At 51.9% G+C, this 12,494-nt stretch overlaps 1 protein-coding gene across 1 annotated transcript in view; it reads right to left on the reverse strand.

Moving 5' to 3' along the window:
- Positions 1-356: 356 nt before the first annotated feature.
- TBC1D2 (TBC1 domain family member 2) overlaps positions 357-12,494 on the reverse strand; it is a 41,935-nt gene continuing 29,797 nt past the window's right edge. Inside the window, exons 8-13 of the mRNA XM_065879059.1 lie at positions 12,201-12,388; positions 10,637-11,113; positions 4,611-4,731; positions 2,099-2,284; positions 1,198-1,319; positions 357-564 (exon numbers count right to left, since the gene is read on the reverse strand). Of these exons, the coding sequence (XP_065735131.1) occupies positions 357-564; positions 1,198-1,319; positions 2,099-2,284; positions 4,611-4,731; positions 10,637-11,113; positions 12,201-12,388 (1,302 nt within the window). The remainder of the gene's footprint in view (positions 565-1,197; positions 1,320-2,098; positions 2,285-4,610; positions 4,732-10,636; positions 11,114-12,200; positions 12,389-12,494) is intronic.

Raw genomic sequence — 12,494 nt, forward strand, 5'->3', positions numbered from 1 at the left:
CAAAGCTTGTGAACTATTTCCAATATTTACACTGTCATACACAGATAAAACTTAAGAGAATGTTCAAGGTTACCCTATAAAGACAGCACTCTTGCTTGTCTGGGTGCTAAAATGCTCTGCAGAGGAAGTGAGGAGGGGTGTATCCTGGGTGTGTGCTCATGAGGAGATAACCCAACCAATGGTTTCAGGAGCCAATGTTCCGATGGGGAGACTGAGTCCCAGAGAGGGGAAGGGACTCGCCCAGGGTCACATGGTGATGGGGCTCAGCGGGGCCTAGACCACTGCTCCATGGCTGTCCCCCTGTGGGTCTGCCAGCCAAGGGCGAGAAAGGGCTTTGGGGAGGGCACGTAGCCAAGTCAGGGCTCTGCCTCTCCCTCATCCTCGCTGGTGCAACCCTCGGGCCCTGCAGGGCCCTGGGCTGCCCGGGTCTCCAAGTACTTGGCCTTGAGCTGCTCCAGCTCATGCAGCTCAGCCTCCAGCCGCTCCCGGTGGGCCATCCGCAGCTGGCGTAGCTGCTTCATAGGAAAGGGGTTCATGTCGTTGAAGGCGATGTTCATCAGCTTCCTGCGGGGAGAGCACAGTCACAGTCACCGGGGGTCCCAGGCACCCCTGCATTCATTCTGCTTATGCAGCTGAGGCCCCTGCCAGGGAGGAAACAGTGCATAGGAAGACAATTTCCACCCAAAGTGACAGGTACTGAGGCAAGAGGAAGCTTAGCACTGTGGGAGCTCTAACCCAGAAAGGAAAAGTTGGTCAGGGAAGGCTTCGTGGAGGAGGGGACAGTGAGCTGAGTTTTGAAGAATGAGTACAGGTAGGCCAGGCAAAGATGGTGGTGGTGGAAGTGGCAAGGAGGCATTCTAAGTAGAAGAACCTGCAAGGCCAGAAGCCCAGAGATGGAGGTTGTCCTAGAAACTCAAATAATTCTGTTTGGCAGGATCATAGGGCATGGGTGTTGGGGGCAGGAGAAGGTGGGCAAGAAATGAAACAGCACGGAGGCCCTGCATGCTGTGTAAAGGGGGCAGACAGACGCCAAGGCAGTGGAACGTCCCTGAAGATTTCTAAGCTGCAACAGAGGATCAGAATCGCTAATGAACCTACCTTTGGAAACACCAGCCCCCTCTCTGCTCTGTGTCCCAGAGGGATGCATGCGGGGTGGGTACGGTGGAGGGGCAGGGTGGCCCAGGAGTGCGTTCTCACCGACTGTTGCAAATGGTCTTGGTGAAGAAGCGCAGGTACTGGTAGATCTCCAGGCCATCCTGCAGCCTCAGGATCTCCTCCTCGTTGTACTTGAAGATGGCCAAGGCATAGCGGAACACCACCTGGGGGGTAAAGTGGGGGCTCGGCGGGGGCACAGGGAGCCAGGGTAGGGAGTCCCCAGCAGGAGCAGAACCCACACCCCCCAGTGCTGTGGAAGGCCCTGGACAGGCTGCAGAGGTTGAAGGCCTGGAGGAAACATGCGGGGCAACACCAAGGGGGGGTGGACTGGAAATCCCACAGGGGAGCACAGCTTGGAATCTGGGGATGGGGACTGTCCTGGGACCCTGGGCCAGGCATTGTCCCTGTTGGACCCAATGGCGGGTAACACTGTCTTTACATGGGGCTCCAGTAGGAATCGAATGGAGACACAGATCCGAGGGCACTTGGTGAACTGTGAGGTCAGCCACCATGGGGAAACTGGGCGGAGGTCAGGGGAGGGCCTGCCCAGGGTCTCCTTGCGAAGTAAGGGGCAGAGCTGGGACCAGATCCAAGTGCCAGCCTCCCAATCTGGGGCTCAGTCCAAACAGGAGGAAGAGACGGCAGGTGATTGAGGGGCAATGGACAGTATAGCGATGCGCCTCCTGGTCATGCTTGTGCCTCCTCTCCAGGGAAAGGGAATCCCCCCAACTTTAGGACGCATCTTCAGAGGCAGAAGCACCACTTCCCCTCAGGGGTGCAAAGTACTTGAGTTTACAAAGCCACGCTCCCAGGAGAGGTCCTCCATGGCCCTGACAGGTGGGCTCTGTCCTCCCACTGTCCAGGGGCAGAATTGAGACCCAGAGGATGCAGGGACTTGCCCAGGACACTCCTGCTCAGCCCCGCCCCCCCCGCAGCGCCCTACCTTGGTGCCCTCGTAGAGGAAGGCGTCCCAGACCTGGAGGAGGATGTTGCTGATGAGACTGTCTGCGAAGACTACGAGGAGCCAGTTGAAGGTGACGAAGGACAGGTCCACACGGTGCTGCCCCAGGTGGGCCATCAGTTTGGGCAGCTTCTCCGAGAGGAGGTCCTGCAGCACTCGCTGGTCCACCTGCAAGCGGAGAGAGGGCCTGTCAGCTGCTGCCCTGCGGAGGGGGCTGCCTCCGTCCGGTCCACCCCTGCACACCCGTCTGGTCCACACACGGCCCCGGGCTGCTCCCAGTGGGTCCTGCCCCACCTGGGGGCACAGAGCGCCCGGAGGAGCTAGAGCCCAGCCTGGCCGGGAGACAGGTCGCTCCACTGGCGAGCAGCCTTCCAGGTTGGAGCTTTGATGCAGAGGTCTCTGTGGACTGTAAGTTCTTGGCCAGTGGAGTTTTGGCTCCTTCGTCCCCCAGGCTTGTATCGGCTGACACCATGGCCGTTTCCCTACACCTGTTTTGGGACTGACGCACAAGATGCTCAGGGCAAGGTCCTGGGGGCCGGTGTTGGGGGAGCCACACCTGACATCAGGGGGCGATGCTGCTGGGTGATAGCTGCTAATGACCTCTTAGTGTGGTCACATCATACCTCTGTCCTTGTTTCACTGGACCCAGTTGGTCACTGCCCACACTGGCTCCTTCCCTGCCCCAGGACACGGTTGTTCTGTGGCTGCCCCCACTTCTGTGACAAGCCCGTTTTAGGCTCCTCTTGCTCTCTTTCTTGGAACTGCGGGTTTCTCAGCCCTCTCCCTCCATTTAAGTTTTCTTCCAGACTTAGCTCTTGCTGTGGCAAACACCCTCTCCCTTCCTTCCCTGCCCTGAACTCCAGGTCTGCTGTGCAGGCCAAGAGTCCAGCTCAAAACCTAGGGTAACTCACTGAATCTAAGATGCCACTGAACCTACTGAAGGATGTACAGATGAACTGATATGATGTCTGAGATCTACTTCAAGGTCATCAGAGTAGGAGGAGTGGGTGTGAGTATAGGTGAAAACAGTACTGGCCACCCTGTGTTGATAATTATTGAAACTAGGTAATGGATGCATGGAGGTTCATTACACTTTCTCTGTTTTTTTGTACATTTGAAATTTTCTGTACTCAAAACAAAAACACCATAGTATACTGGTTATACAACACACCTCAATTCCAGAGATGTTAAAAACTGAAAATAAAATATTTGTAAAGTGAAATATTTGTGTGTTTCCCAGACTGCCTTGCAACTAGAGGTGCCATGTGCCACAATTCTGGCCAGTAAGATGTAAGCAGAAGTTGCTGGGTGGGGAAAGCTGTCTGAAAGGGAGCCGGTGCCTGTCTTTCACCCTCTGCTTCTTTCAGCCTAGACCATGGCCACAGTGCCAGAGAGGGTGCAGCCATCTCACGACCACGAGGTGACCAGCAGGAGGGTGAAAGTCACATGGCAGAGCACTTAGCTGGAAAGAGCCTTCAGCTTTCTCATTATCTGAGAAAAATAACCCCCCATTTAAGCCACTATTAGGTTGGGCCTCCCTGCCACACAGCAAAACACAATCCTTACCTGATTCACCACCTATTTCCTGATGACTCCTAAGTCTTGATCTTCATCTCTGATCTCTCTCCTTACCCCTCCACCCAGGTGGGCATCCCAGAAGGAGGAAACAGTGTTGGGTGTTCACAGTAGGAAAGGAGGACAGGATGGGTGGGCAGGTAATGGCTTGGTAGGTTTTGCGGGGGAGTGAGACAGTTCTCCCTGGGTAGCATCTCTCCATGAAGCAGACACACTGATACAGCAAGAATGGGATAAGGGGTGAGGAGGGAGAGGCTGGAGGGTGGAGGCGGGAGGTCTGAAATGGTTTCGCATTTACACCTCTCAACAAGCCCAGGAAGTAGTGTTACTTCCATTCAAAAGCAGGCAAGCCTGAGGTTCAGAGAAGTGATGCCACTTGCCAAGGCCAGACAGCTGGTTTCTGAAGGGCTGGCTCTGAACCCAGCTCCGCCTGACTCCAGGGCTGGTCTGTGCTCAGAGGGCAGTGGAGGGGGTCATGAGATGATGGAGGTAGCTGTATCCCTCTGTAGGTGATGATGCATGTGTGTGAAGCGTCACTGTCACCTCCCATCCTCCCAGTCCCAACTTCCACCCTACCTGACCTCTGTTTTGAAATTCTTGACTGGTAAACACCAGTCAAAATCTAGTGACACTAGATTTTCTCCTCCTCCCCTCCATAGGATATCCACTGTTTCTAGTGATGTAATGTCCCCACTGGAATAACAACAGTCTATCGTGTGGGCAGGGCCCCAGCAATTCTCAAGGCCATCAGCTGACTGGAACATTGCAGCAGTCCCAGAGAAGGGCTATTGGCCCACTGTACAGAGGGAGAAATGGAGGCCTGAGAGATTCCTGACCTTTCCAAGATTCACTGACTTGTAGGAACAATTCAGGGGCACCAACCTGCATGGCCCCCAAGTCCCCTCCCTGCCCTGCTCACCTGGGATGCCAAGAGCGTCTTGCTGTAGTAATCAGCTGGCATGATGGTCTCCACAATGGCCACCAGACACCAGAAGGCACTCTCCTCCTCATCCAGGACCAGCAGAGCGATGGCCGCCAGTCTGGAGTGGGAGGGAAGGAGGCCTGGAGTGACCCACAGAAGTCACAACCAGGCAGCCCACGGCAGGGGTGACTCCCTGGGGGATGTCCTGCCCAACCCCACTCTCTAACCAGGCTGGTGTTCCTGGAAACTGGGGCGAGATGAACATGCTTTTGAAGAGGACTACCTAGGGGATTTCCAGAGCAACTGGGATCATCTTAGAGCAGGGCCTCTGGAGTCTTGTTGCTTCCTTGCTGGGTGACAGTGGGCAAGTTACTTAACTTCTCTGAGCTTCAGCCTCATAATAATCAAAGGACTGTTGTAAGGATGAACAGAGTAAATACATGTTAACTGCCCAGCACAGTGCCTAACACGTAGCGAGAGTGCTTTATAAAGGTTAGGTATCCTCATCTTAATATTCATGGGCTTTGAGACCTTGGCAAGTGTGCTAACCTCTCTGCGCCTCACTTTTATTACCTGTCAAGTGGGGTTAACAGTATCCACCTCCCAGGACTGTGAGGCCTTGAGAAGACAGACATACAGCATCTTGCTCACTGTCTGGCATGTACCAGGTGCTCAATACTCGGAATTCTTTTTCTCCTTTGCTTCCCCTCTCCCCTAGAGTTATGAGGCTCTAATGAGATCATGGATAAGAAAGAAGACAACCCACAGTGCTGAGCAGGGATGTCTACCTGGAAGAAGCACTGTTTTCTCTCCTTCCCCCACCTTCCCTGGCAGGTCTTGTCCAGGGTGAATCCAAGAATACATTTCCCAAAATGTACTGGTCTCTCAAGATGCTAGGTGAGCACACGGTCCCATATTCAAAGATGTTGGGGAGCACTGCATACTCTAGCCCCCTTTTAGAGGCTTATGATATACATACCTTAACAAAGCCTCTTAGAAATCTCACATTAACGAAGCCCCACATGACTAATACAGGGCTGCCTAGTGGGGCTGCGCACAGTGCACCCGCTGAACACCCTTAGGGAGCTGCTGCTTGCAGCACGGGGCAGCCTCACACTCTCAATGGACTTAAAGAGCACATTTCATTGTCAGATATTCATGCTTCTCTGGGCTCTTACTCGGCTGGATTCGTGACCTCCGACATCTTCTGAGGTTTACACTTTTTTTTAATAAACAGGGTTTCTGAAAAGAAAAAAAGAAATCCTTTTTCTCTCCCTAGTGGATTGGGAAGGTATTTCTCTCCACTCTGGCTAAAGTATTGTTACAGACCATCCTGAGTTTAGCTGAGTGGATGGAGAGAACAGTTACGGGTCTCCTGGAAACAGTAGGCTTTGGCCTCTCAGAGATGGGAAAGTGGGAAGGCCTACAGAGATTATTTAGCTCAGAGAGAGCAAATGGGATACACCAGCCACCACTCTCTTTGTCTATGCCCAGGGCAGACAAAACTAATTGATCATGGTACTCTTTCCCACTGAGTCTGGAGGCTGCCTCAGAAACTCACAAGATAAGACTCCAGGCAGCTACTTTCTGCTGGTCATCCCTGGCCATTGCAGAGACAGGAAAATCGAGGCCCACAGAGCAACAGTGACTTGTTCAAGGTCACACAGTCAGTTGGTGGCAGAGGACTGCCAAAGTCCAGCCTGTTCTATTTTACCTCATTCCACTGTTCTCAGTCCAGGAGTGGGTGTCAGAATTAGCTTCGATTTCTGCTCACATTAAAAGGTCAGTGATTTGATGTGTGAGCCCGTTGATAACGTTCAGTGATTTATACTATTTTTAATTTTTGCACACAATCCTGAACCAGTAGGATAAAGTTTTTGTGTCAGAAAAGGAGGTTTAATCCTGCTAAGATTCCACCCATGGAAGGCCCTAAGCAAGGCCCAGGGCCTTTGGGAATGGATACCACTGTTTCTGAGAGTCCCAATAATGCCACTGGGGGCAAGGGTATGACACGAGCTCTGAATCCAGGAATGCTCTCAATATGCTTGGTGGGATACTCAGGACCCCTCTGGTGGAGGAGGCCAAAGGACCTTGTTTTTACTTCCAAGAGCCTTGTTTCCAAATCATATTGCCCTTAACCTCTCAAAGACTGGTCTCCCTGAGGATGCCCAGGCCATAGGTTCTCATTTACAGTCACAAGGAGGTTCCTTGGCCTGTGCCTCAGTCTTTGGGCTTAACTCCTGAAGGACAGATCTGGGAAGCTTCCTCACCCTCAGCCAGCCTCTGCTTTCCGCCCTTGACATGTACCGGCCACCCCTTTCCTGACTCCTTCGCAGGTCCCCCTTCCTCTCTCTGGGCCTTACCTGTTGGTGTTTGGAAATTTGTTAGGGCTACTGAAAATTTTAGATGTGTATTCCTCATGACTTTTTCACTTTTTGGGTGTGTTTTAATGCTATAGAAATAATAGCACAAACACAAGAATATCTGTGGCAGCATTCTTATAACCAAAATAAATAAATAAATAAAGAAGAAGAAGAAGATTTACATACTTTATGGTGCATATGGTGCATTTAGACAGTGGAAATTGAATCTCTGTTAAAAAGGATGCACCCGGGCTTCCCTGGTGGCGCAGTGATTGAGAGTCCGCCTGCCGATGCAGGGGACACGGGTTCGTGCCCTGGTCCGGGAAGATCTCATGTGCCGCGGAGCAGCTGGGCCCATGAGCCATGGCCGCTGAGCCTGCGCGTCCGGAGCCTGTGCTCAGCAATGGAAGAGGCCACAACAGTGAGAGGCCCGCGTACCGCAAAAAAAAAAAAAAAAAAAAGGATGCACCCAAGAGAAAGGAAAATATACATCCACACAAAGACTTGCCCAGGAATGTTCATGGCATTATTCATAATAGCCAAAAGGTAGAAACAATCCAAATGTCCATCAACTGGTTAGTGGATAATCCAAGTATGGCACATCCATGCAATGGAATGCTGCTTGGTAAAAAAAGAACAAAACACATGCGACAACTTGTATGAACCTCAAGAATATGCTAAGTGGAAGAAACTTGATGCAGATGACCACATATTTTATGATTGGTATATGAAATGTCCACAACAAGCACGCTCATAGAGACAGAAAGTAGATATGTGGTTGTTCAGGGCTGGGGGTGGGAATTGAGAGTGACTGCAAATTGGCACAAGGTGTCTTTTAGGGGTGATGGAAATGTTCTAAAATTGGATTGTGGTGATGGCTGTGCAACTCTGTGAATTTACTCCAGATCATCGAGTTGTACACTTAAAACCCGTGGGAAAAAAAAAGGTCAGGGATGAGAGGCTGCTGGCACTCACTAGGGTCCTAGCAACTGCTCAGGGCTACAGCCAGACTCCAGCTGAAGACATTCAGGCCCAAGTAGGTCTACAAAGGAGGGTGATGTAGGAAAGGAAAAACTACTTTAAATCCACTTATATTTTAGAGAGAAATGGATTTTAAAGTTTTGCTCTGAATTAGCATTAAATCATTACTATTATATCTGTCTCCCTCTAAACAGGCTGGGTTTTTTGCATAAAAGCAGGTTCTGTCCTCGAGAAACCACACATGCAGTTCTAATAGCCGCCACTAGATGGCAGCACCCAGACAGGTGAAAGGGGAGGCACAAGGGCCTTTGAAAGAATACAATGCACTCTCCACATTTAAACAGGCTCTATTACAAATAATCTTCTGTTTAAAGCAATAGTATGAATACCTGCCTAAATGCCAATAACTATAGCATTCAAAGAAAGAATTAAAGAAATACCTCTGGTTTTGGTCTCAGCTGTTCCTATATACCCCTCAGCAACTTTTGGTGCTGCCTCTTTCCACGTAGGGAGAGGCTTCTTTCCTTTCTACATGGCTTACCTTAAGATCCCCTCCTGCTTTGGGATCTTCCCCCTGCTCCTTCAGTATAGATTAGACTCCAAAGCCCATATGTGGCTAACTCCATTCCTTCTCTCAAAAAAGGTTATATTTGATCAGGAAAAAAGGTTTCTGAGTGCCCTCAGCACACTCTCTGCTACAGCTCCCATTCTGAGTGAGCGCAGACGGTAGGAAGAACCAGGTCTGGGGTCCGGAGACGAGGGTTAGCAGCCCATGCATGGTGAGGCCCAGGCAGGTTCCTTAGCTTCTCAGACCCTCTCTTATCTCACCTGGCAATGGCGGGCACGAATGCTCACCTCGCAGGGTTTTCCTGAGGATTAGATGACATCAGGTATGTAAGTACCTGGCATGCAGGAGGCCCTCATTACGTCTTAGCTCCTACCTGACCTTTGCACAAAATGTACAAATTATTCATACAGTCTCAGAGCTTCTAGCTCCCTTCAAATCTAATCTTAAAAAGAGGATTCAAAAGTTTTGTGCCTTCTGGATTTTAACATGTTCAAACAGATGAGAAGCGTGCAGGCTTCTGCTCAGCTGTTAAATGAATGAATTTCTATGGACATCTCCTGTAGCGGACGTTTAGAGCAGCATGAAATCTGAATATGTTTTCCAAGGAGGCTTAGACTTAGAGGCATTACTGTTCGGGCTTAACTCTGAATTCCCAGTAATGGTACATGTATATGCTCAATTTCACCCAACTTAAGCTGGAAAAAAAGTATCAAAAATATCTATCCTTGGGAACCATTCAAACTTGAGTAGGGACACTGAATATTTATTCTGTGTTAAGTAAATGTCACACACTGCCTGAAAAAAAGAGCAGAATGACTTATGTAAAATTTGCTTGAGTATATATGTGTTTTTTTTTTTTTTTTTTTTTTTTTTTTTTTTTTTGCTGTACGCAAGCATGTGGGATCTTCTTGGACCGGGGCACGAACCCGTGTCCCCTGCATCGGCATGCGCCACCAGGGAAGCCCGAGTATATATGTGTTTAAATTAAGCTGAGGCGTGGGATAGGGAGCATGGGAGGGAGATGCAAGAGGGGGGGGGATATGGGGATCTATGTATACGTATAGCTGATTCACTTTGTTGTACAGCAGAAACTAACACACCATTGTAAAGCAATTATACTCCAATAAAGATGTTAAAAAAAATAAAGTATTAAAAAATAAATAAATAAAGTTGAACCGAAACTTGCTTTGGGAAATATTTGAGATTATGCCACCTCTATCGAGATAACTGGGGGCAGCCACGAGAGTTCTCCAAAGTACTGGCAGGGGCAGCCCTACCAAGTCACCCCACCCCACCCCCAGCTCCCATCCCTTGTCTCCTGCTGTTGAACCAGAAGTAGAAATTAATCCAGGCTGGGCCAGATTCCTTCCTTTGGGAATTTAGGCCTGAGACATGAGGGTATCAACAAGTGGATTGCTGAAAGGCTTGACTTAGGGGCTGAGGACGCTGTTCTGACAGCCCTGATGGGCCCTAAATGTCCAAGGAATGACAAACAGTGAGGCTGGTCTGCTGAGAGAGAAGGAAGCAGCCATGTATTATGAGAGAGGCCAGAGACCACGCAGCCCACAGAGGGCTGCACAATCTCAGGGGACAGAGTCCCCCTGGAACATGGCATGAATGGTGCCCCCTGGTGTTGTGCTGTGCTATGGCCCTGCTAGACAGAGCGGTTGCCTCGGCTTCTGAAGACCATCTATCTGGTCCCTAGCTCTATTTCCTTTTTCTGGCTTTTGGGAGCTCCCTCTGTAACATTTACAAATTCTCTTTTCCTTGGGCTCCTCTGAGTGGATTTTGTTTAAAGCAATGATCCCTGACCCAGGCAGTCATGCAATACATGAGCTGGCTGTGGGCTATACAACCCCAGCGGGCCCGCTCACGTGCTCTCTATGGAAGTGGCACCACCCTGAGGACAAATCACAGGAGAGGGCACGGGACGAGGAGCCTGAGGCCCTGGCCCAAATCTGTCTTGAACACGTCCTTTCACCTGCTTGTCCTCATCCATATGGTGGGGACCAAGCCCCCTGGGTTGACCTCTCTGGCTTCTTGGGAGGCTCCAGACAGAGAGGTGCCCTGGAAGGCAGAGGCTGTGCCCTCAAGGGGGCTGTGTGGCTTACCTGTTTAGGCCCTGGCAGTAGCCGATGGCGGGGTTCTGCCAGGAGAAAGCCAGCAGTACCCGGCGGAGCCTGTCAGGGAAGCTGGAGGCGGGACAGGTGAAATGCTTGTTGCTGGGGAAGGTCCGGTTCAGGTCCAGCTCGATCTGGCGTGCGGCGGGGTGCTTGCAGGCCTGGCTCCGGCTCAGTAGCTCCTGGTAGCGGCCGGGGCCCTGCAGGTGCTGGACACGGAGGCGGACCAGCCATTTCCAGACGCGTGGGCGATGCTCGCGGGGTACGCCCGCCCGCAGCAGCTGCTTGATCTCCGCCGAGGGGGCCAGCTCATCCAGGGCAGCCCAGCGCTCCCGCAGCGGCTGCTCCACGGCTTCGTGGGCCAGCAGGTGGTGGGAGTGCACTTCCAGCACCTGGATCTTGGCCAGCAGCCTCAGATCTTCCACCTCATAGTTGGGTACTGTCAGGAAGCCGTACTCGTCATACTCGCTGCCAGCAAAAGCCTGTGTCAGCGACATCTTGCAAGGTCCTTCCCCAGATAAGGGGCAGCGGGGAGAGGGGGGACCCGGGGGCAGGAAGCCTGCCTGTGCTTCACTGCAGGTTGGCCATGTAACTCTGGGCAGGTCACTTCAGGGCTCTGAACCTCAGTCTGCTCTGTATAATGGGTATAGGAACTCCTTGCTCTGCCTCATGAAGACCCAATGAGATCCTCTGATGTAAATTGCTAGGGGGCTGGACAGTGCCTGGTACACGGCAAGTGCTGAAAAGATATTTGCTCATTCATTCTGTGTAAATATAAAGGACCCTCTTATTACTCCATGAAGCCTTAGGCCCAAGAAGTCCTCTACTGCCATTATAGAACCCCACTTCCACAGCCAGTAAGCCCAGGGACAGATGGGGAACAGGAAGCACCACCAACAAGCAGAAACAGGAGAGCTGGGGACCCATTCAGAAGGCCTTTCATAGAGTCAGCATTTATTGGCCCCTATTATGTGCTCTGACTCATTTAATCCTCATGATCCTGCAAAGCAGGGATCTTAGCCCGCATCTTATGGAGGCTGAATATGAGGCTCAGAAAGGTAAAGTGACTTGTCCAAGGTTACACAGTGAGAAAGCCAAGTCTGGCTCCAAAGCCTGGGCTCTGGCCACTGGACCGACCATCCAGCCTCTAGGGACCTTTGACCCCAGCCACAGCCCCTTCTGTATATTTATCTGCCCAGGTCCACTGTGCTCAGCAAAGGCTTGGCTCAAAGGAGGCAGCTGGCTTGTCTCCCCTCCTCCCATCTCTGACAAACACCCCTGGGAGGCAGCCTGGGGAAGTGGAAGAAACAGAACTCTGGAGGCAGGCCCACGTCAGATGCACTAATATGTTGTGTGGCCTTGGGCAAGGGGCCGCCTCCTCTGAGCCTGCGGTGCCTCTCTGCTGTAAAATGGGGCTCATTTCAACCACATGATCACTAATCTGGAGGTACAAGGAGGTAAGCATGTGCAGGGCTCACACACGGTCGGCAGCAACTGGTAGCAGGGTGGCTGGCGGCCCCCAGGTCATGAAGACCCAGCCCTGCTCTGGGCTCACCTGATGGGGCTCAGCACAACGCTGTCAGCTGAGGCCTCGCTGGCTTCCCACTGCAGCGCCTCCTGGATGAGCTGCCTCAGTAGCTCCGAGCACTCGCCTGCCTCGACCCCCACGGCCTCCTGCAGCCTCCGCAGCCCCGCCAGGTACTTGCTTTCCACCTGGCAGTTCTTGGCTTGGAGGTAGGCACACTGTGGGAGGGAGGGGTGGGGCTGGTCAGGCCACCTGGTTGGGCCTGGGCCAGAGGCCTGAGGCCTGAACAGCTTTAAGCAGTCCAGCCCTTCTTCCAGTGCTCGT

The sequence above is a fragment of the Phocoena phocoena genome, chromosome 6 (assembly GCF_963924675.1).
Source record: "Phocoena phocoena chromosome 6, mPhoPho1.1, whole genome shotgun sequence".
Lineage (NCBI taxonomy): Eukaryota > Metazoa > Chordata > Mammalia > Artiodactyla > Phocoenidae > Phocoena > Phocoena phocoena.